The following is a 26,153-nucleotide window of genomic DNA, read 5'->3' on the forward strand; positions in this document are numbered from 1 at the left end:
CTGCTATGGACAAAAACAAGAGCGATACAAATGACTTCTAGCCGAACGAGACGATCTGCAAATAACATATCAGCGACCGGGCCAGCTTTCTTGGCCATTACACCATAGTTCACTATACAGTCTACACGGGGAGGGCAATCATGGCAAAAGATTGGACGTATATCAACGAAACATCCTCACTCGCCTGTACCCCGGAGCACAGTATCAATTCATCGAACCGGCAACGTTGCAACCAGATGGATGTTCCTGTGGCATTTTGTTTGTGGCAAGTGTTTGGATACTTGTTTTCAAGTGTTGCATCGCAATAATGACCAATTGATTTCGATTTGGTAACTTTTGTCTAATTTCATCAAAAAAGAAACAAAAAAAATCAGTTCATTCAATTTGCTTATTAAACATTTTGTCGAGATAGCTTATTATTTCCGTCCACATTTTTTGATTTAATTAAAATCAACGTTCATTCTCCAAATATTTGACTGATTTGCAGTTCTTCGATTAAGTTCAGTTTTTTTCAATACTTGATTATTTTGCATTTTTGAAAGAGAGTAGAATAAAGTTTTCAGACGACAATAAAGACAATCAGACGTTTCATTTCATTTGAATACCCAACATCAAGATTCTCGGAATCATAATACAATTTTCCATAGAATACATGAACGTACTGTTGTTTTTTTTCTGAAAATTCTTATAAATTTCCTAGGCAAAATTTGAATAAAAGCTGAACGCTATGAAAACGGTGCGGAAAAGTTCGTCTTACGGAGGTAAGACTATTTATTTCTTATTGTTGACACTTGCCACTTTGGAACACACTCAATTTTTAGCTAAAGTGTGTATTTCTTCACTAATTTTCTGGTTACCACCGGAATTATTCCGATAACTATCACTTTTCCTTGAGTCATTTATAAATTCCGTTGGTATCCAGAAAATTAGTGGAATCTCTCTCCTTCACTCCAATATAGTCTTACGTACAAAAAAAATCCGCACGATTTTGGTGGAATGTCTTAGAATTCCAGCCTTGCCTTCTTTCGGTAGTTTAACCCTCTAATGCATTAATTTTTCCCAGGGCTGGGAGTACTGGTATTTGGTTGATTTTTGGCCATAAACAATTAAAATAAAATTCATAATCCTGGATTCCTCTTGGTTTGCGATTGACATAAATCAGAGAACAATCAAATCCATTGTTTAAAAGTGTCAAAAATGTGTCTAATTTCGAGTTCGAATAATTTATTTTGTCAAATTTTTGTTTTTGCACACATTCTTGTTTATAACTTTACAATCACACTACATAGGCAATTATTGCCAAAGACAAAAATAAAGGGAAATCATTGACGAATAAAAATTTACATTGAAGCAATGTGATCCGATGTACGGTTTACGTTCTACAGGCGTTCAAATGTTGCCCGTCTAGAGGCGGTTGTATGCATTGGAGGGTTAAGACCGCATTAGAAAATAAATATTTTGTTTTTCGTGAATTGAATAAGTGCGTTTGCAAAATGAGCGCGTTTACGCCTGTAATCACGATTTGAACGAATTTCATTTTGCAAATGATGTTATGGTTAGTGTAATGCGAGTTTCTTACCATCCCAAAAGAGCCGCTATTAATCGATGTCAAAAAAAATGGCTACGATTCGCGTAGCATTAACTCTATATGCTATAACTTTCTCAATTTACGTTTCAATGCTTACTCTTACGATCGGCTCTTTCATGATTTTTCGTGCACTGTTTTGCTCTGCTTGCCGGTTCCTATCGAAAAGACTTTGGCATTGAGCGTATCGACTATACTTTTGACGTTTTACAATTGAGAAGTTGGTAGAAGTTTTGTTGAATAGGCCTGAACGGGCATGAATTCGCTTCATTACGTTTCATATGAATTTCTTTGCTTAGAACTAGACAATAATTTTTCGCATTCACTATTGTAAAAATTTATTCAAAATAAGGAAAAAATATCGCGTCACGACTTTTACACGGCAAATTTCTTAAAAGATTTGGAACAAAATTCAAAAGTCGTGACGCGATATTTTTCCTTATTGTGGATAAATTTTCACAATAGTGAATGCGAAAAACACTTCTGAACTTCGTATCCAGAGGTAATACAGCGTCAAAGCGTCACTCAAAATGATATCAGTCATTTTGAGTGGTAAATCCACGCACAGGAGCGTCACTCCATTTTAACCTCGTCTAAAGGTTTTTCATCTGATCATTTTTAGACAGAGATTAGCCAATCAAAATGTCCGAAATGTTCTCGGAAATTTGTGCCTAGAACGTCAAAGCAATTAACATTTCAATGCTTTTAAGTCAGTAGAACGTCAATGCTGCTAATGACATAGGCAAAAGCAACATAGGCGATTTCCGAGAGCCTTTGACGACTTACTACTCAGTCAAAATATTCTCACAAGGCCGTCGATCTAACTTCTAGAAAATCGCTGAATGGAGATTCTATAATATTAAAACGAAAACTCAACTAAAAATATAGTGCAGATTGTATGGTCAAAGTGTTCCATTTGAGTATAAATTGCATCTTCAATATAAAAAAATATGTTGTTCAAGCTGAATTCGGAAAACTCCCGCGTGATATTTTTCAGCCTTCAATGGTGATGAATGCTTATGTCGAATGCAAAGACATACCCATTCCATACCAAAGAGATATTTTTAACGTGGAGATGCAGTTTATAATCAAAAGTAACATATAATCTGAACTGTACTTTTACCTGTGAATCTGTATAATAACCTCCACTCTGCGTTTATCTGGGCTTGTGACCAGCGTTAAACTATGTTGCCAAAGTTTAACGGCCGCATTAAAGGTTCGTATATGTATAAGATAAATCTAAAGTGGTCAGATACAATCTGTTCGAGCTAACATTAAACTGTAATCAAAATAAAATATAATCTAATAAAATGAATAAAAACGCAGTGAGTTTCCTTGAATATATGTTTATTCAGCGGAGCCGTGTATAGTACTGAAGTACATTCCTTAAGTTTAGGCTTTTTAGGGATGGTGTTTTGGTGCAATGTTATTTTTTCTCGAAAATATGGGGAGTCTACTCAGACAAAAACTCTCAAAATTGACTTCTTAAGGTACCTCCGCAACAAAATATACGTTTTGTTATATAGATTTTACTATGAAAATATCAATTTTTGTTCGGAAGGTACCCCAAAAATACACTTTTTGGATGAGTTTATTAGTACAAAGTTATTTTTTTCGAGAAATATTGGGAATCTACTCACACAGAATCTCTTATGAATGATTTTCGGGGTACCTCCCCAACAAAAATTGATATTTTCATAGTAAAATCCATGAAAAACGTATATTTTGTTGGGGAGGTACCTTGAAAAGTCAATTTTGAGAGTTTTTGTCTGAGTAGACTCCCCTTATTTTCGAGAAAAAATAACATTGCACCAAGACACCATCCCTTGAAAGCCTATACTTAAGGATTTTTTGGTCAAAAGTCGTTGGGAGTTGAAATCGAATATGAGGCCAGAAATATGTGAAAACATCACTCGATTTGGTCATGTAAGTACCCAAATTGTTCGTAAAGGACCATACTAGATGTTCAAAGGCAGAAAAGGTAGAAATCATTTGCTATTATCTGCCAAACCGAAGCTCATGTTTGTGATTTGCTCATTTTGACCTGAAATTTGTCTTATATGTGTGAATCAATTGTCGCCAAATTCCATCCAAATCGCAATCTGACAAGTACCAAAATTTTTATACAGGTTTTGGCCACACGACACAAGTCGAAAACTGAACCAAAGTCTACCACCTGGGTGACCAGTACAGCGAAAAATCCAAAAAATGCCGAAAAATTGTCATTTTTTTGGTCATTTTACACTGTAACTGGCCCAGAATGCCTTTTCAAGGGCTGATGCCTTGGTAAAAATTATAGATATTGACGAGTCAAACAAAACCATATCATCACTTTTTGCCGAAATTTGGTTAGAATAATGGAATCGGTCGAAATGTTGCGATCTAAAATGGCTTCTGAAATCGCTGTCATGAAAAATTTGATATGGGGCTTGCCATGGGTTTTTATATGGTACCCATATGGTTTTTTTTGGACCAAACCTATTTTTTGAGGTATATTTTTCGAAACTGGACGGCACTTTTTTTTTCGATCAACTTTTTTTTGGAGCAGTCTAAAGAGCATGAATACAAGTGCACGTGTATTAGTCGCTACATTTATAAGCATCACATCAGGCTACACACTAACACACACGCACTTATGTGTTGAATCACTACTGAATCGACTGAAAAAACTGACAAACTACTGAAAAAATGTTCTTGGTACTGAAAAGTACTGAAACTCGATTTTCAGTACTTCAATGACATTTCATTTCCGTAATACGTCAAAGCACGTTTTGTTTACATTATTCACTCCATATAGTGTAGAAATGGATATTATTTCAACATTTTGTAACGAAATTGAACAAGATCTGTTTATAAAAATGCCAAATTTTATGAAAAATTGCTATTTCAATAATTTGATGGAAAATTTGTATTAAAGTTCGATTTTGGATTATATATCAATTTGGCTATTCGGTGTCTTCAAAAATGCACTGGTATTCTGATGATATGATGATACAAACATCAATGTAGTAGACATTTTTGTTTAACGAAAATGGACCATATTTTTTGCTAACTCACTGATATTAGTGTATTGTTTTTTTGCAGTGTTGTTTTGGAATTCAATAACGAATTGGCTAAATTTTTAATTAATTGATTTTATTGTTTATTAAATACGTTCAACAACCATTTGTAAGAAGCATACACTAATCACGTCACATTTATCAAGGCATTTTCAAGATTATATGACAGCTACTGAAAAAATATAATAGGTACTGAAAATAGATAGCAGGTACTGAAAAATACTGAAAACCAGTTTTCAGTAGTGACATGCCCCCTGCTTAGCTAGGTGTCACATTTAGAAGTTAAATGTGGAGTCGCGCTTGGGCATCAATCCTATCGATACTATCGACACTACCACTACTACTACTACTGCTTGCTTCAGGCTCAGTCTGCGTCTGATCACTTTCACTTGATGTTTTTGCTTTTTTTCAGGGTGGTTCCGAGACAACAGCGCTTTGTGACGCTTGGTATTTTCTGTTTAATGCCGCTAAATACAATTTACTCGTAGACAGTTTTGAAAATGTTCCGTTTGATTGGGCCAAACTGTAAATCCAAAGCAAAAAACACTCGAAATCAAGGGGGAAAGTACTAGATTTGTATAATTCAAATAATGCAATCTAGTACAAAAATAATCCTTCGAAATTCTCAATAATGTTCTATAATTCAATAATTACATTTGCATCATTGTTGGTGATGGAATTTAGAAAACGAATTTCTTCATTAGATAACACTGCCGATCCCAATAGCATTTCGTCTATTCTCTCATCACTATATTCAACGACTGCCATTTGATTAGCACGGGGCAATGTAAAATAGATAGAGAGAATGCTCAAATGTAAATGAAATTCTTGGAAATGCGGATTAACGCGGATTATATTCATTTGTATAGAACGTTTCATGTATTTGCCATTTTGTATAGAACGTTCCGTACAAACTTGAATTTATATGGAACGTTCCATACAAATGATTATATATAATATTTGAATATTCTACTTTTAACGAAAAATAGCATTTTTTGAATCAGTTTAAAATTTAAGGGTGTGGTCGAAAAAATCAAATTTGAAGCAGTTTAACGAAAGGTTAAACTGAAGTTTAAGAACAAAAAATCATCAAACAGAATCAAAAATAAGAGATACACCATCATCTAACCAAATTATAAGAAAAGAATTATTGTACAATAGTTATAAGTATACACAGTTACGCGGAAACCGTGAAAAACCAGGACGACCTGCCAAAAATGAACATACATTCTTTCAACCATTGTTAGTTGCAGTAAAATATACTTCTCTTTATTGCTACGACGTTTGACAAACTTGTGTTCTTCTAGGTCTCACCAATTCATATCTACTATCGACCCACTTTGCTTTCAAGGGATTCAAATGCACGCAAGCATCAATTACTTAACCATAGTTTGCTATTATTTATTGATATTATGAATAGCATTATTGGGCATTATTGAGAATTCCGAAGGATTATTTGGGATTATTTTTGTACTAGATTGCATTATTTGAATTATACAAATCTAGTACTTTCTCCCTTGCTCGGAATAAACATATAAATCCGATTGCCAATGTCAAATTGGTCGAAATCCACTACAATTAAACCGATATCTATTTAAATAAATTCAGACAAACATTTCGAAAATAGGCAGACATTTTTCTAAATAAATCAGAGAACTTTATTTCTATTTCGATCCGCTTTTTTTCTAAATATTTCAGATAATTCTCTGAAACTCTGATTTATTGAAAATAATTTTTAAACTTTTAAACAAAAATCCAACGCGTTTAGTCACAATAATAAGACTTTTTCCAATGACACACACTTAAAATGAGCTTGCCGCAGAGCGATACCGAAAATAATTCACACAAAAAAGACACGCAAAATATCTTTTCACTGTGGGGATTTTGGTGTTGCTTGCCCATATGGCAGCATATGTAATACATATTATGTATAAAGGGTGTTTCAAAAATGACGCCAGAAGGTTTCCTACTATAAATCATCTCCAAACGATATTTGAAATATCCTGATATGTCGTTGCGTCCGCAACAACGGCAGCCGCACTCGTTCCTACGAAGCAAGACGAAAGAAGAGCGAGCATACACATCATCGTTAAAACCAGCGCCTGTCCGAGCGCTCACGGCGCTCCGGTGCAAGTTTTATTCATGCGCCCCTGAAATTTCATGACTCAATTCACTAAAAACTTTTTCAGGTCCAGTTGATCTGTATTCTTCCAAAAAAAATTTAGTACTACCCAAACAAAGTACAGCGACTTGCAAATCCGAATCAATTGATTGCAGGGCTTTCGAAGCAATGTTAACGTGACTTAAAACATCGTACCACATACATACTGCACACACAAACGGATAATCAATTTTGTCGATAATTGCTCCAGCTTCATAACGAACTTTATCCTTGAAAGCGGTTGAATTCTTAATTTCATCCAATGCAGCGATTATTTTGCCAAGATTCAGCCGAAGTGGTTTCATTGCAGCGATTCGACTGGACCATCGAGTTGTACAAAGGTTTTTCGGAGCTAACGTGGAAGCTGTCGTGATATGGCTTTTCATAATATCCCACCGATTCGAAGAACCTGAAAGAAATTTATAAATTTCTTCGACCAAAGGAAAAAAACTAACGGTTGCCCCCGATGCAGCAGCAGCTTCATTCACAACAAGATTTAGTGAGTGGTTTGAACATGGTACAAAAAATGCTCTTGGGTATTTTTCCAGAATTAGGTTCTGCACGCCGATGTTTTTCCCTTTCATGTTCGTGCCATTATCATAGCCTTGACCTCTCAAGTTTTCGGGATCTAATCCAAGTGATTCCAATTCATTGATTGCCATTTCTTTGATCCCAAGTCCAGTTTTTTCGTGCATTTCCAAGAATTCAATGAAACTCTCTCTAACTTCATAACGCTGAGTCGCTTGATTCTCAAACACATACCGTAAAACGACTGTCATTTGTTCAACATGGGTGATGTCAGTTGTGCTGTCCAAAATGAGCGAAAAATATCTACTTTTCTTAACACAATCCAAAATATGCGTCTTCACCTTTGCACCAATAATTGCGATAAGTTCGTTTTGAATCTTTGGAGAGAGGTAATGATTTTTTTCACGCTCAATATGCTCTCGAAGGACAGGATCGAATGTAGCTACCGTCTTAACCAGCTGCTGAAAATTACCATTCCGCCCAGATGAGTCATGAAGTTTTGATGTGGATCCGGTGAATGCGATGTTTTGGCCAGTGATGGTTTTTCGTTAGCCAGCATTGTCTTAGCCTTGGCTTACACCAACAACTGGTGTAAGCCAATCGTTAGCCAGCTATCTGTGTGAAATGAGTACATTCAAAGTATAATAATTTTTGATTTGCGTATTCTGATTCAAATCATACAAATTTTATAAAAAATTAATATATTTCAATTAATTTTCAATTTAAAAGTCATTTTTATAATTTGAGCTATTTTTTTTTCAAAAACTTATTTAAAAAAATGTCGATGTTTGGTTTCATTTAAACTCTGACCTGGTGATTTAAATGTCAGTCATAAACGTCAGTTCAGATGATTGCGTTCAGTTCTTAATAAAGTTTTTTCACTGGTCTACACATTCGTTAGCCAGTATACACTTATGCGGCCAGCTAATTGGTTCTTCATTGGTTTTGGCGTGCAAAAAATAGTACGAATGCGATAATTCGCTTGAAGACATCTTTTAATCGTTCTTTTTCTTGCTGTATTTGCTTAAATAATTCGCTGTCGATTGTCTTATTTTCCGAAATTCGACTCAAAAATGATTTCCATTTGGTGTAATTTTGAATGTGCAGTGTTGAAAGTTCATGCTCTTTGATCCGTGTAGACAAATGTCTCCAATCTTTGGTTCCATTGATTGAAGCAAAACCAGTATCGACTTGATTTTGTTGGAAAAGACGGCAACAAAAACAATGCACAGAATCCAGACCTTTTGAATAAATAAGCCATTCGCGGTTAACATTGTCTCCGTTGAGCATTTTCTTTGTATAATATGACTCAGAAAACGACCGGCAATTAGTTGTAGGAAAAGCAATTACAACTTGAACGGGCCCAGTGCGTATGATGCGCTCGAGCAGCGTTTGAGACATATTTACTGGATAGTTCATAATATCACTAATATCAGAACCAATTGCGTCAACATTCCTTCTCGTTCGGCAAACAAACATCGGATTTTTCAAGAGGCAAAACTTCACTTGATTCTAGAACATTCAACACAAAATACAACACCATGTTCACTGTTTTGTTCATACTTTTTAAATTTATCTATTACCTTTCGTTAAGAACAAGCTAATGCTCTGTGTACTTTTCTTCGTTTCAGCTTCCTTTTCATCTCTCCTTCTCTTAAATTCGGCACCCGAAGGTTTTTTTTGATTAACTTATCCTTGCGATTCATTTTTTTTCTCAAGAAAATAAGAACTTTTCAATAGCAAAATAGCCCGACAGAAAAAAACAGAAATCAATAACTCAAAATAACAAAATTATTCGACAAGAACATTTTGCGTGCAAGATCACAAGCGTACTAATATAAAGGATACATTTGAACAAATTAGCCGTGTACTGAAGCTGTGGAGACAGTGTTTTTTTTATTACAATTCACCGTTAGATCCGTTTGTAAACAATACACACACAGCGCACAGTGTACGTTGTACGCTCTTGTTCGTAACATCCGAATACACGACATCTCTTGTTGTCCATTCTATTCGATTTTCGTAAACAATAAATTTATGTTTTCATCTCTTTCTTTTGTCATTGCAATTACAATGTGAAAAAAGGTGTCCACCGTTTGTGTTTTGGTGCGCTTCTCTTGGACTGATATTCAAATTTTGCTTATATTTCTAGCGCCTTTTTCAAATTTCAAAATGTAAACAGTACAATATCGGCGCTCATTCAAATGATTGACAAGTATATTTAAACACTTTTAGCGCTCTTTAAAACTCATCTTGCGGTTTTTTAAATGTAATCGTCAGTAAAAATTGGTCGTTATGTGTTTAAACACATAGAAATAGAACACTCGCGCGCCTTCGGCGCGCTCGCATTAATTAAATTTGAGAATTTTTATTCTCTCGCGCCTTTTGCGCGCTCGCTTTAATATACCAATTTTCTCGAGAAAATAGATCGATTTTTCAAAAAAGTAAGATTTAACATATCATGTTAAAATCTTGTTTTTTCAAAAGCCAATTTTTCCCATTTGCTTTATTGGTATTTTTTTTTTAATTTTCTGCCTTTAGTATAATCAAACCGAACGTTCGTTCCATCACAAATATAAAATTCCGCACCGTTTTTGAGCTATGGCCAATCAAACAAAACCACTCAAAAAAATCCGTCACACAGAAAGCAGTTGTGCAGCCTTGCTGTTTGCACATCGGACTTTTTCGCATACACATCGTCCGTTCATCGTGTTTCCTATGTGCCGAACGCTCTCTAGTAATTCATTCCATCACTGTAGCCATGCTTCGTACGGAACTCGGCTTTGAGCGTTCGGCGCATACATACACGCATACACACGTTTGTCTGTGTGTTGATTTTGTTTGTATGGAACACGATGAACGACGATGTGTATGCGAAAAAGTTCGATGTGCAATCATCACGGCTGCACAACTGCTTTCTGTGCGACGGATTTTGTTGAGCACTTCTGCCAAAATTAATCGTTAATGGAGAACTTTTAATTTCGGTACATTTGATTGTCGTTTACAAACATTTAAATTATTTAAACATTTCCAAAACATTACGGACCTTTAATGCGGCCGTTAAACTTTGGCGACATAGTTTAACGCTGGTCACAAGCCCAGATAAACGCAGAGTGGAGGTTCTATTATATAGATTTACAGGTAAAAATACAGTTCAGATTATGTCGATCGAGTTGAATTCCCATGCAACTTCTTCAGAATGAAATGGACATCTCTTTGCCATTAAAGCAAGCATCATTGCCACTATCTTGCATCCAAGGTAATTGCTTATGCTTGCTTTGAAGGTTGAAAGATGATCATTCACGCTGAAAAATACCACGGAAGTTTCCCGAATTTAGCTCGAACAACATATTTCTATATTGAAGATTAAATTCATTCTCAGAACAAACACTTTGGTTATACAATCTGCACTATATTTTTAATTGATTTTTTGTTTTCATATTATAGAATCTCCATTCTGCGATATTTATTTTTTATTTTATTTCATTTTATTTCTTTATTGTGGAATGATTTAATGCTACAATTAACAGGCCCAAAGCCCCCTTACAATTTGATAGCTGTTTTTTTATTTGGTTTTGTAATATAAGAAAAAATTAAATTTGATAATTGGTTTGAATGAAATAATCTACATGAGGCACTGCAAATAAAGAAGAGAGAAGAATAGAGGAGAGAAAAAAATATTAATATTTTATGTACAAATTGAGTAGATTTCATAAAATAGAATTAGCAAAGTATGTATGAGATGGAGCTGCCCATGAACCATAGCGTAAAATAAGAAAATTTTAGAGTAGCCCGTAGAAGAAAAACCAAAGTTACATTTTTATTAGGTCCTCTTAATAACTAAACATTTTGAATGAATGGACATTGATTGCAAAAAAAAATGAAATATGAGTTTAATGAATGATTTGTTTATAACGTAACGAACTTGACCACTTTAATTAAATCTTCATCGACTTGAAACCGAGTTTGAAGACAATCGTTGAGTGTTTGCAAAATATCGCGACGAATTTCATTGAAACTTCGTTTTCCTATTGGACGAATTCCCGTAGTTGTCAACATTTCGAAGCCTTTTAAAAATAATTTCTCGTCTTGCTCAATTAACGTAGATCGAAATGTTTCCGACCATCTACCAATCAAATCATTATTTACCGAATCACTTAATGATGTCTTCCGCTGCGCAACGTATTTCACCAACGATACGATTGTAAGATTGTCACTTTGAACTTGTTTGTGGTAGCGTTTGTAAATATGAAGAATATCTGCCAGTAAAACGATCAGCTTCATGTTATTCAGTTTGGACAAAAAAGTAAAAAATTTCATTGCTTTCGCATCACCTCGATTTCGATCGAAATAAATCATTAACACGTTCCAAGATTTTAGCAAGTTCACAACTGTTCTGTATGTCCATTCCGTCCAACAGATTTGAGATATTTTCGGAATAGAAAGTAGCTTCAAACCTTTTTCAGTTGCAATTTGTTTTAGCTCATCAGTGAAATTGATGATAAAACATCGACAATTCTTCGAACCTCCTTCACTTTGTTGGTCAAATCTCCCCATACCAGCTCCAAGCAATGAGCGGAACACCAAAACTTGTTCAATGGCAAATCGGAACGGTATTTCGAGCATTCTTCTTCAAATTATTTCCAAAGGCTATCTCTTTCGCCAGTGTTTACATTGGTGCCGTCTGTGCAAATTGACGATACGTGTCTCATGATCAAAGCATACATTTCACCTCCAACGTTGTCGATTATTCCATTTCGAACAGCTTCCATTAATCCCATAGCACCACGTTTTGTTTGCTGCCCAATGCCGATGAAAAGCGTTTCGATATCACCACTTTTATTAGTTATTTTCAACAAAATGTAAATCTTATCGATTTGCGTCCGATCGACCGAGCCATCAATATGGATTGAAGATGCAAGTGAATTTGTAATTTTTTCTTTAAATAACGATTGATATGACTGTGTGATTCTATTCCCGCTTTTGCTTTCTTCCATTTCACATTACAGTTATGACAACGATTATAATCCAAATAATATTGCAATATATCAAAATTCATATCTGTGATCGAGTTCGTTCACGTTCGGTTCAGAATTTTCGAAAAAGAAAATCTCTTGTTCATGTTCGTTCGGTTTTCAGTTCAATTGTTCAATTCATGCAAAAGTCCAGTTTATGTTCGGTTCATGTTTGGTTAAAACTCGAACGAACACGAACAGTTCAGTTCAATGGGCAGCTCTAGTATGAGGTTAGAGAGTGCAAGAGTTATCGGAAGTTCCTCGACAGTTCAGGTGGAAGAGAATGTTCTATTACATGTTTTTATTGCGGTTATCGATCTATTGAATAAGTCAATGTCATTGAAATAGTCATTGTGCTGTGTTTTAAGTCTCAAAACAAAAGATTACATTTCGACATTGGTGTTGACAACTCTCAAGTAGAATAGTGGCGTATGTCTCGTTGTGCGGTTCAGATTGTGAGGCATTAGTTGAGAGGAGAGGTTCGTTCTACATGTGACTATTTTATACAGAAGAAATTCATCAGAGAAGAGTCTTCTGTTGGCAAGAAAATGCATGTTGAGATGTTCAAGTCTAGATTCATAAGTCCCCCTTGGAATATTGAATTTCAAAAAAAGGATATTTGTGAATTTTCTTTGGACATTTTCAATAGTTGTGGTATGAATGTGGTAAAATGGGTTCCAGATTTGGCAGCCGTATTCAAGTATGCTGCGAACGTATGTGAAATAGAGAATTTTATGTGTGTTGATGTTTGTGAATGGTTTAAGAGATCGACAGATGAAACCCAAAATTCGAGACGCACGCAGAACAATTGACTGAACGTGGTTTATAAATGAGAGTTTTTCATCAAATAAAATCCCCAAATCCTTAACAATACGAGAGCGAATAAGCGGTGTACCGTTAATGTGATAATTAAACAATTGGAATTTTCCTAGGGGCATATGACAAAAAATTCAGTCTAAATTTTTACTCAAATATCTGAATATTTTTACAAATGCTGTGAATGTTATGAATATTCTCACGATGTTATGAATATTCTTACAAAGAAAAAAAAATAAAATCAAATTTCTGTGTACAATGTACGTATTCTTTGTAAGAATATTCATAACATCGTGAGAATATTCATAACATTCACAGCATTTGTAAAAATATTCAGAACATATGCAATATTCGTACACTGTACAGAAATTCACATTTTTTACTGAACACTGAAGCTTCAACTAAAACAATGGCTAGAACAATGGCTATTCCTCAAGGAATTTTAATTTATTCAACTGATTGTTTAAATCTAGGTTTAAATGCATTGCTTTTCATTTTTTTTACCTCTTTTTCTCAACGGAGACTGGCCTAGAGACTGGCTGACCGAAATGCTGTGTTGTTGCCTGTAAAATCCCTAGTAAAATCCTAGGTAAAATCTGGATAGCAGAATGCCTAGCAGAATGCTAGGCAGAATGCAGCAATCTAGGCAGCAATGTGGAATGCGAAATGTGAATACAAAACTAGATACAAAATGTCTAGCAAAATTTTTGCCGGAAGTGAAGACCTAGGTGAAGACCTAGGTGAAGACTAAAGATCAATTTACATACGTCCATACACTCTTGGTTTGACCTAGGGTTTGACTAAGGTTTGACGCAATGAGAAAGCACTGTGTGAATGAATGAAATGCGAGAAAGGGAGAGAGTGGATTTGGTGCGGGTGGGCAGAACCAATAGCCATTGTACTGAAGACCTTACACTCTAGCCTAGACTCTAGCTTACACTTTATTTAGCACTTTAACAATTACATATTTTACGTAATTTATAAATTTAACAATTACATATTTTCTAGCATATTTTACGTAACTAAATACTAGACTAAATAACGTTGAGTCAGACTTCTACGAAAAACATTAGGAAAAACATTATAAAAACCGATTTAAATAGAACACTACTAGGAACACTAGACAGAACATTATTGTCTACATTATTGTCAAATTCAATGAACCATATTTTTCGCTAGATTTTTCGGGATTCTGGCTAGGTAAACACTAGGGTAAACAACTGCTTCGATCACATTTTGCCATGAACTGAAAATAAGAAGAAAAAAAATAGAAATTCGTTTTATTACATAAATAATTGTAGTCTAGGTGACGGATGAAAATATTTTCAACCTAGTTTCCAACTTACAATGTATTGTTGACTCATTCAAATGTGTCGAACTAGGTCTTTACTAGATTGTGACAATATGGCATCGTTCTTCGTTGTTGTAATCGATTGTCCGTGGTTTGAAAACTGAACCACTTAGTAAACCACCACGAAGAGCATTTCTCTGTGCTTCCGTGCCTCCAGCAATTTCGCATTCTAGTGTACGGACGATGTGGCTCACCTGACGCGAAAAATGCTGTTGAGATGGTTTATTATTTAGTTGAAAAGTGTAAAATCTAGTGTAAAATATTCTAGAAAATATTCTAGAAAATATTGATAGATTTGGAGAAGTGAAAAAAAAATATCCGAATGTTTTCTTTATCAGTGGTGCATTCTATGCCATAATCCAGACAGTAAACCAAAATCGTTGATGCATTTGTAAATCCCAAAAATAGACACCGACACCATAGCTGTCCAATTAGAGCGAGAACCACTTCGTGTTGATTTTTAGGTTCATACGGATAGTATGGTTCGAGTTCGGCACCATATCTCTGCGTTGTTGCATCATCGGTAAATAGGTCGTGTATTTCGGGCTGTTGAATACAAAGAATGCCACGTCGATATGAGCCCATCACCTGTCGATATGAATTTATAATAGGAATAATTATGTTATGATATTATTTTTCCAAAAACCAAGATCGTTGTTTCTATTCTAGTTTCTATTACCAGCGATCGAGGCATCATTCCGTTTGCTAGTCCGTTTTCACCCGTAATGATGCGATAATTCAGATCATGTCTACAAAAGACTTCACTTGAAAAGTGAAGGTTTGGGAAATCTCGTGGCATGGCCATTTTACCGAAGTCTCGCTAAGCTAGTCGCTAAGTTTTTCTCTAGGTTTTTCTCAGAGTTTTTCTTCACTGGATGTTTTTATTTTGTGCTTGATTACTAGCTTGATTATATCTAGGATTATATGAATGGGCAAGCGGAATAATGAAACGTAATTCTGTTTTTAAATGAAGTGCCTCTGAGAAAAATTTTTCAGTAAAAAAGCCCCACAAAAATATTGTCTGATAAAAATTTGTATGAAAATCTTATTCAGACAATATTTTTGTGGGGCTTTTTTACTGAAAATTTTTCTCAGAGGCACTTCATTTAAAAACAGAATTACGTTTCATTATTCCGCTTGCCCATTCATATGATGTATGATATTAATTTCTAGATTAATTTTAAAGTAGGAACTAAACTAGAGTTCAAACGCTTGTGCATGTTTGACGCTAGGTTTGACGTTTCATTGCCGCCAAACATTGTGCCAAACATTGACGTTAGCATATCAATAAATCGTACTAGAACCAAAGCTAGTACCAAAGACTTTAGCAAAGACGTTAATAAACTGAAAAATTAAGTGAAAAATGCTACAACAAATTTTGCGTTTGTATATTATTTCTTTTACTAGTTCTTTTATTCGCTTAGTTATCTAGTTAGTTATTTACTAGTTTGATTCTGGTAGAATTTCTGTTGTTCTGGATAGAATACACTTTTTTGCTTTATACTAGGCTTTATACGATAACCTGGACGGTAACTTAGACTTAATTCAATTAGAAAATAAATAAATGGTCTTACCGTAGTAAGACGAACTTTTTCGCAGTGGGATCCAAATACTCTATATTCAGTGATCTGTTTCACAATCAATCCAAATAAAATAATAAATAATAAAATTACAAATAATTTATCAAAACATACAGAACTATTTCAAATGGTTTGATTTAAAATCAGATCTTTCAAATGAAAGTCATGTTTGTATTCATTCGTATAAAATTTAGATATCGATGATTAAAAAAATTATTTCTTAATATTAAAATGCCCTTTAAAACTAGTGATATTTAGAAATTATCGCGTCACGGCTTTTGGAAAAATGCTCAAATGTTGGATTAAAATGAATTCAAACGTTTCTTTTAACTTTCATACAAAAGTGGTATTTTCCAAGGGATTTGGAACGAAAATGTAGAAATGATACCAAAGCCGTAGAGAAATAAATATTATGTTATTCAAATAGCACTGTCATTTTATAACAAAGACTGGAGTTTGCGAGATGAAATTTCTGAATCGTATGCGTTTTGCAAGCTTTATGCACAAAAATTCTATTCCAAGTGGAAAAAATATTGCGAGTTGAAAATATCACCGCGAACAATTGCATTTTTGACCCCATTGAGACTTCAGATACGGTCGATTGAACTGGAAATCGATTCTTCATAAAAAATTAAGTGATATATAGTTGCCAATAATCTTTATAAGGTGGTTAGTTTGTGAGCTATGACCGATTTTGTACGCAAAGTGTGACCATTTCGGAAATTTTCAATATTTTCACCTACAAATTCGAATTTGATACTGAAATCAGAGACTAGAATTTCGGGATCTTCTACCAGATTCGGGATCCTCTAAATTGAAAAGTGCTGCTCTAATTTCAAAATCGGGATGTTAATTTTTTATATGTGGAAATAAAATTTTGAAGTTGAGTCATTCTATTTCTTTATTTTCACAGTTCTCAACTTTATTTTCTCGATATTTCGCATTATACACAAGCAACAAAAACTCATTTCGCCTTAACGGTATCAGTTTTTGTTTATATTTCGAATAAGTAATCATTCGGCTGCAAGAAAACTGACCGCCGATTTGTAATATAATGTGTTTATTAGAGGTGAAATTTTTTGTTTATATACCTACAATATTTACAAAGTTTTCATTTTATGAGTTTCAGTCTTGTGACTTTTCAGCATATATGTATGATAATTTTAGTTGTTCGAATTTAATTATTATGTGGAAAATTCTGAATAAAAACCACAATGACGGGTTTTTCTGTTTTATGTTGGTCTTTGGTTTTGATTTTTATGTTTGAATCAATTAGATAAAAATTAAAAAAAGTAAAAATGGCAAAATAAGTAAAATAAATGAGCTAGGGCGGGTTGCACTATTTGTGTAAATTAAATTCAATGTAAATCATTAATGTGGCAAATTCCAATTATTGTTTCCATGGAATTCGGAACACCGCCGATTTTAATTTATTAGTTCTTTTGTTATGACTCATAAGCGACTATCGATGATGCGATTACTGTTATTTTTACGAAATTGTAGATTCAGCTAAATAAATCTATTTAGCTCGACTGTTAGTGTAACAACACATGACTCAATAACATGAAATAAGCAAGGTGTGCGTTTGCCTGTATAATCGATTTTTCTTCAAATCGGAATCTTCTTAAAATTTGAAATTTCAGTCTCTGACTGAAATCATGGGAAAATGATATAATCTTGCTCTCTAAATCTCAATATTTTGATAAAATAATAGCAGTTTGATATGATGAAAACCATGGGGGCTATTTTAGGTATCTTCCATAGAAAAGTATGAATTTTCAGGGATTTTCAAAGGTTGGCCATAGGCTAGGTTATCCTAGGCTATATCTGAAGTGGGTGAAAATCTAATGGTTTCTAAGTTTAAACAAGCCCAAACTTTTGCCATCACCAGATCTCATTTATCTCGACTGGTCGTTGAGCTATCGTGTTAACAAATTACATTAAAAAATTTGCGTACAACGTACGACGTGGAACAGACTCACAAAACATCGCTCTAAAACCCATTTTTTTCGTGTTCTACGGCCTCGAAAACGGAGAGAAATCATATTTTTGGGGTGTCTTAAAATTTGGGCCAAATGCAATACTTTTACGCAGTCCACGACATGGACCTGCGAAAAAGTAAAATGTAATAAACAACAATAACGGAACGGAAAATATTTGTCAGATTATTGGCGACAAAATTGCTAGCAAAATTGCCAACTGAGATAGCGCTAGAGCTAGCGTCTGGGCTGTTGACTATTTCCGGAACTAGTTCCGGAACCATTTCTTCGATTTCTCCGAAAACGCATGAGTAGCTGGTTGTCTCTCACTTCGATCATGAGCAATGTTTGGCCCCGGACATATTCCCAAGGAAAAGGAATATTCACCAAATGTTCTTCATTTTGTCGATTAGTCTGTCGATTTGGACCACCTGCATTTGTTGCTAGATTTGTTCTAGGATTTGTTGATGGTGTGATTGGTCTGGCATTTCCCAGAAGACAGTCTTGCAGACTAGCTTGCAGAATTGAGCCATTATCATATAAATGAGCGTCGATTTTGTATTTTTCATGTGCTCTTCGATTTCTTGAATTGAATTTACAATAAATGACTGTGATTTTGGCATTCCAGTTAACTGATCGATTGGTAATGTCAGTCCGACTAACTGATTGGAGCTAGACTCAAAATCAACTTTGCGAACTATGCCAGAGGCATCTTCGGAAAGCCACACACATAACGGTGCCTTAATTTTCATTAAATATTGCTTTAATTCATCGCATCTTAACTGACCCTCACTGACTCGAACTTTATTTCCTTGTATGTAGCCCACTGTGAAAAAATTTATAATATTTCTTTATTTATTAAACTGTAAATCATACTATAAATAATCTAGGAAATAATCTTCTTGAAGTAAAACAGTGCGACAAAGAATTTTATAGAGAATTTCATGTACGAAATCACTTAACCTTTTAAATGAAATATCATTTTTTTCTCGGCTTAAACGAAAGATTTAAATTCTTTCAGCAACTGGACTTGGAACTAAGAATTCTTTGTTGCATTGTTATTATTGCATTCCCTAGTGAATTCCTAATAATAACCCTAGGAATAACCAAGCAAGTGCGAAGTTAACTCACAGACTGTTGATGGGGCTGGCATAGGTAAATTATTGCAAATGATCTCGTAGCTATATTTCCCACATACCATGTACATATACATGGCAAAATATTGAATGATTTTGGAATATCTTTTAGAATTGGGTAACTTTCCACGATTGATATTTGCCATTTTTATCAATTCAGCTAACAAATTTGAATGTAGATTTGAGTTCGGTATGCTAGTCGGTATGGCTCTAGGTACGGCTTCACTAGTATTGGCGTCAGTAACTGTAGAACTAGATGTAGCTCTAGATGTAGCTGGGCTTGTTACCAAACCTGATGTAACTGGAGTAGAAGTGATTTCGCTATTGGTTTCGTTAGCGATTTTATTTGTTGAATATATTCTACTCATTTCCACTATGAGTGCTCGGTGTCCGGGTAGATATCTGAATCGGTTATCAGCCATCAGAGAAAGATACATATGACGATGAGAGCAATTGGTTTTTTCCAGACTAGTTTCCATAGCGTTTCGTAGATTATTGTCTGAATCATTGTTTACAAAATTTTCCATTGCTATCACGGAACTTTCGTTCAAGCATTCGAAGCTTAAACTGTTATCATATGCACACGCATTTAATATGACTTTTACACTTTCTGGTATCTTTATTTTTATCACTTCTTCAACAGATATCCAAAATTCTCTGGAAAATTCCTATATAATATTGAAAAAAAATCAAAGATGAAGTTTCAAAACAGAAAGATGACACAAATGAACCCGTGAGCATAAAAACGACTTATTAAACAATCGCCGAACAAAACGATACAAGAAAAAACTACCGAACAAAACGTACCACAGCGGTAATGTGTAGCACAGCGGAGTTTCGTTTTGAACGGTACCGTCCTGCTGTGTTACGTTTTTAACGTGTGTTTTGTTTGGTAGTTTTTTCTTGTATCGTTTTGTTCGGCGATTGTTTAATAAGTCGTTTTTATGCTCACGCGTTCAAATTATCTTTGTTAGTATTTTGAGTTTATTTACCATTTTCGATAGTTGAAATCAAATAGCGTGTCTTTTGAAACCACAAAAATGTAAAAATGTGAAATGTTAGGTGATATTTTTATTTTATTAATATATTTATTTTTTAAATCGCTGTTGATCGCGTTGTTAGTCGCGTTGATAAAACTCCTAGTAAAACTCTGAGAATGTAATGTGTCAAGTTTGCTGTCACGAATTCTTATGTCATATAGCTGATCTAACCTCAAAAATGAAATAAACAAAAGCAATATTGATTTGTTTGTACGAGTCTTTTTATTTGAACAAAAAAATGATTATTCTTTGAATACTTAGCTCGACTGAGCTTTTTGTTTGGTCTCACTCCCCACGATATTCTTCCGTAAGGTGTTTCTGTAGACCAGAACGAATAAATGTTCAAAGGTTTTGCATTTAATTGATTCTAGAATTGATTCAATTTCGCTAGCAATTTCGGATACTCATACGATGTCTAGGATGTGTCGGTCTATGTGTCGGTAGTGGTTCATTTTCTTCTTTACCTTTACGAATTTCATAAGTTTTCTTTGCTTCCAATAGATCATTGATTAGAATATTTGTAGCTTTTGTTGTGGGATCATTTTTTCTAGCATTTTCAGACGTTTCAAGCATGGTCGATTCTAGGCCCGTATTAGAGATCGATTTGGTTGCATTAGATGGTGCATTCAAAAGTGATGTCTTGGCTATTTTCGCTAGTAATTTCGTTGTAGTGGTCACTGTACTAAATGTTGAAGATACTACACACAAAGGGGGATTCGTTGATGAGCTGTCACATAGGCTGTCACTTGTAACGAAACGAATTGATCTAGGGGCTTCCATGTATATTCCATCCAAGAAATATACACCATATATGACAGTCATACGAAATATTCACAATGCTGGCAAAATATGCACCATATTCACGGAATATACACGATATTCATGAAATATACACCTCATATTCACGATCGGTAACAAAGATTCTACATTGCCGTAAACACATATTTTTTACATGCTGTGTATATTCTGTGAATATGGTGAATAATATACACGGATTATATGCAATATTCACGAAATATTCACACAAATAAGAATGTATATTTTGACTTAAAAGCCCCTAGGAATTGATTTATCAGGCTTTTCATTGTAATTCCGCCCAGAACGAAGAAGTCTAGGAAGAAGTTTATGTCTAGGTTTATGTGGTGTTGCATTTGGTATGAGTTGGCTTTGTTCAGGTGAACTCAACGAACTTGGTATATCAACAGTTTTGTACAGCTTCTTTTGAGCACTAGTCGATGGACTGGTTTCTAGACTGGTTCGATTTGATACAAGCTTCGATGAAGCAACCGTTTGACCCGAATCATTCAATGCATCTCCTCGTTTCTTTTTGTTTGCATCGCCATCAATTTTCTATGAAAAGTGAATTTAATTGAATATACATAAGTATTTGTAAAAAAGAAAAAACTTACATCACAATGGATTTGTCTCCGTAAGAATCTAGGTGAAGTTTTAGGTGAAATTTTGTTTGGCTGCAATTACGAACTGGAGCGCTATCATATTCAATGGTTGTATCTCTAAACGAAAATGATGCTTGGTTTGACGTTGTGCTTCCACTTACCGTGGTAAAATTGGGTAGAAAATTGGTGTCTGTTAGTCCGAATGTGGGAGCCGTTGTGGCCGTAGCATTCGAACCGGAACTAAAAACGAAGTCAATGGTAGCAGGGGTGCTTGTCGCGGCTGGAACAGTGATTGATTGAGCCCCAAATCCAAAAAGGCCTGTGCTTGTACTCGAAGCTAGACTCGAAGTGCCAAGTGTATTTGTGTTTGCACTGGCTACACTACTGCTTGGAACTCCGAATGGAATTCCTGTCTTTGCAGGCAATGCAAATGGTTTTGAAGTTGCTCTGTTAAAATTGTATGCGGGAGGAGTTGCTGGGAAACTACTCGATAGAGTTGTGCTCGTTTCTGTTATGGCCTGTGTGTCTAGCTGTGTGTCTGAGCCAAATTTTGGTGGAGCAAATGAAGACAATGTGGTATTACCAGTTGATTTAGCCAGTCCAAATGCGTCTTTAGTTTCTTCCACTTTTCTAGCCACTTTTGGAATTGACAAGGCTTCCGTTGCTAGTTCCGTTTCGACCGGTTTTGCAATAGGTTTTGCACTAGGTCTTGCAGCCAAAGTCGATGTAAGCGTTGTCCACCAACCAGCCGAAAATGAGAAACCTTCAGGTCGAGAAGTGGGGTCTAAAGTAGTTGCCGGTGTTGAAGTTGAAGCAATAGTAACTGTTGGTGAAGGCACTGTTTTTATTGCACTCACAGTGCTTATTTTCCTAGTTGTTTTCGGCTTATCAATTTGTGCGGTAGTGGTTGGAGTTACGATAGTGCTAGCGATAGTGCTCGAATGAGATGAAACGATTGTAGAAAGTGTAAAGCCTGATACAGTTGTACTGGATGCAGATGATGTGGAAACGTCCTTTCTTTTACTTTTATATGGTTCAACTATGATCAATTTAGTTGCATTAGATGGAGCATTCAAAAGAGATGTCTTGGCTAGTTTCTTGGTCTCATTTTCACGTTTCGTTTTGTTTGTATCGCCATAAATTTTCTGCGAAAAGTGAATATAATTGAATTCTTTCCTTTTGAATATGCATAAGTATGTATTTGTCTAGGTATTTGTATTTGGTGTTAATTAAACACCGAAAAAAACTTACATCACAATGGATTTGTTTTGTCTCTGCTAGTGTCTCTGGCATTGAAAATCTAGTCAGTGTGGTCGAAGTCGGGTTACTTGTGCTCGCTGCCCCAAATAATCCAGTCGTTGAAGCTACTATGCCAACGGACGCTAGAACGGAAGGAGACGGAGAACCAAACATTAGTAATAGAGTAATGCACGCGTAATATTCGTTCTAGTATTCGTTGTGATGTTTCCTAATCGAAAAGCGTCCGTTTTTTGAAAAAATTTATGCGCAATTTGTATTGAATAGAAATTAAATCCAACTATTCTGAAATTAAATTACCAGGTTTGCTGGTATTTGTGGTGGCTCCCAACGAAAATAGTGCTTGATTTGTTCTAGGATTTGTAGTTGTGATTCCTCTTTCTCTTGCCGTGGTGACATTAATGCTAGCAGTTAGGCCAGCTGTAGCATTTGAGTCGGAGCCAAAACTGAAGCCGAATGCATTAGTAGCAGGGACTTTTGTCGCCTAAAATATAAATAAAATATGAACTTGAAAAATTAGTTTCATGCAAATATTTGTAGGAATACCTAGAGGAATACAATAAAATATTAGATTAAAAAGAGTGCACCTTCATTGTTGTCTTTCGTTGAGGAAAAATTATTAGATGACCGAGCCGGTTGAATCACCAATTTTTTAATTGGAATACTTTGTTCTAGACTTTGATCACATGAAGAATCATCCACTTCTAAATACCGGGCCTTTGTGTTTTTGTTATTGATTATGGCATTCCTGTGGTTTTCTTCATGTTCAATTATTTCTTTGTATGTAAATGCTCTGAATTCACACTTTTTTCCCCTCGGCAAATTATCGATTTTACAAGGCCAGGGCCGAAATTTTTTCATCTCATCGATAACTTCTGGTTTTGTTCTATTTTTCTTCATTTTAATTTTATTATTATTGCCTAGATTATTGCAAGCACGATTTTACTTTATGATCACTGCTTCATTCAAAATGACTACCAAAATGATCTCTTACCAATTCTGCAAATATGTCACTAGATATGTCACTCGAGTAAACATTACGTATTTAACGCTAGATTTAACCTAGGATTTAACGATACCGAGCTAATTACAGTTATATGCCAACTGTAATTACTATTTAAAAACTATTAGTATAACTATGCATATAATGTCTAACTAGTGGCTAGGCTAGTGGCCAGTATACTCTCTAGTATACTCTGAACTAAGTACATGTTTCATTCCGTATTTAAATCATTTCGTATTTAAATCATTCCGTATTTAAATCATTCCGTATTTAAATGCATTTCGTATTTAAGTGTCATGTGTAAAAAATCTAGTAAAAAATTCACAAATACGCACTCGCTGCTAGCGCTGCTTATTCAAGATAACGAGAGAATATCTAAAAGAATATGTAAACTTGAATGAAAATATTTTTATTTCCTTGTTTAGTCCAGTGTTTAGTTTCGCTAGTAGTTTCCTAGGTAATTTCTTACTTACTCTATACACATAAGGTAAATTTTTCTAGAAATTTTTCAATATGTTCGAATATTTATTTGCTAGTTTATTTGTTCCAGAACCAAAACGATGTAGAAAGATCATGAAACTTAACAAAAATCGAAGTGTAATGAAAACAGAACATCTTGGCTATTAATCATTTTATACATATTGACTCGTTCACTACACTGAAGCCGCCACGGCTAGCGTCGCGGTCGTTTGTTCTAACGTTTGTTTATGTTATGTTGCTTACTAGGTTGTTTATCACCTAGTTTATCACATCGTCACATCGTGATACCATTTCATCTAGCATTTCATTCCCTAGTTCATTCCGAATCTTTGAGATAAGGCCATTGTATAATAATTTCGAATGATCTCGAAACGACATGGGAAACACTAGGGCAAACATGAACTCATCACAAAAATCTAATTGACTAGCTAATTGAAACAAATGCAAGAGACAATTTGATTCCCGAATATTGCTAGGAATATTGCAGTTTCAGCTCTAGTTTGAGCCTATTGAACGTATTTAATATTTAAATATGAAAAGGAAAAATACTAAAAATATAGCAAAAAATTTGTATAAATATTGTCTAGAATATTGTCATTCGACACATTATCTTTCAGCTAGTTGAGCACACTATTGAAATTTGTTTGTACAAAATAAAATATGATAGAAAATATGTTAAACTCAAATAAACATTTCAATAGAATACGACTATCATTAGGACTATCATTCAGACTTAATTCGTTTTGAACACCTTTTGGAAATTAATAAATTCTTCTATATTAAACCTTGAATTAACCTCTTTATGTACATTACAGCTCGAATATTGCAATGGTTTTGAACTATAGTTTGAACTCCTTTCGGAAAAAAATATATATCCAAGTCTCACATCGTGAAAATACGGCAACATTTTGAATTACTAGTTGAATTGTGATCAGTCTTTTATAATACTATTTTTCATATTGAAATTCACAGATATAGGCAGCTTAAAAGACCTAGTAAAAGACAACTTATTTTGCTAGTTATTTTGTAATCATTCTGAACTAGATTCTAATGTTTTAACTATGGTTTAGATGGCTCATCTCGTTGTCTAGCTCATGGTTCATCCAGCAGATGCGATTCCTTCCTTTTTTGGCGACAAAATTCGGTGATGTAATTTTGCATTGCACAAGCCCGCAAATGGTCACCGTTTACTCTATGGAGCCATAATACCTGGAAAGAGTAATTCACGCCAATTGTGAAATGTTATTCAGTGTGATTAAAAATATTAGAAATAAAATAAGAGCGGAGAAAGCAAAAATTTGAATTGCCTTACGTTTGACAAAATCTAAGACATAAACTGGAATAGCATCGTTTGCAAGCTGTTCTTTTGACAACAGAATTAATAGAATCGCTTGAACATATCGTCTGTCCACATCTGCGCTGATATTCTCTGGTGCATTCGTATTCCATTCTATGAGTTGTCGGATTACCGAGTGTTGAATTTCAAAAAATTCTTTTCCGACCAAGTAAATACGTCCATTTTTCTGTATTTAGAAATTTCAAATATATTTTGTTCAAAAATTCCTACATTTTCACCAAACGCCATGTCCCCTGAAAAGGCATCATTTTCTCTCTTATGGAGAACTGGTTCTGATGGAGAAAGGGGCAATGGCATCGGAAATTGGACAAAAGACATTTCCATGTCTTCATATACATAGATCTGTGCAACAGTCTGTGGTCTAGTCTGTGATGCTAGCTGTGATGTGCTAAGCAATGATGCAATTTCA

At 34.7% G+C, this 26,153-nt stretch overlaps 1 protein-coding gene across 1 annotated transcript; it reads right to left on the reverse strand.

The window, feature by feature from the left end:
* Window positions 1-20,637: 20,637 nt before the first annotated feature.
* LOC129572760 (nuclear pore complex protein DDB_G0274915-like) lies at window positions 20,638-23,497 on the reverse strand. The gene is made up of 6 exons (XM_055452859.1): window positions 23,492-23,497; window positions 23,205-23,388; window positions 22,899-23,029; window positions 21,809-22,792; window positions 21,441-21,573; window positions 20,638-20,831 (listed from the first exon to the last, which is right to left on the reverse strand). Exons 1-6 carry the CDS (start codon window positions 23,495-23,497, stop codon window positions 20,638-20,640), a joined length of 1,632 nt encoding a protein of 543 aa, XP_055308834.1.
* Between the last annotated feature and the right edge of the window lie 2,656 nt (window positions 23,498-26,153).

This window comes from Sitodiplosis mosellana, unplaced genomic scaffold (genome assembly GCF_009176505.1).
Source record: "Sitodiplosis mosellana isolate CC-2019 unplaced genomic scaffold, AAFC_SMos_1.0 Smas_scaffold_5474, whole genome shotgun sequence".
Taxonomy (NCBI): Eukaryota; Metazoa; Arthropoda; class Insecta; order Diptera; family Cecidomyiidae; genus Sitodiplosis; species Sitodiplosis mosellana.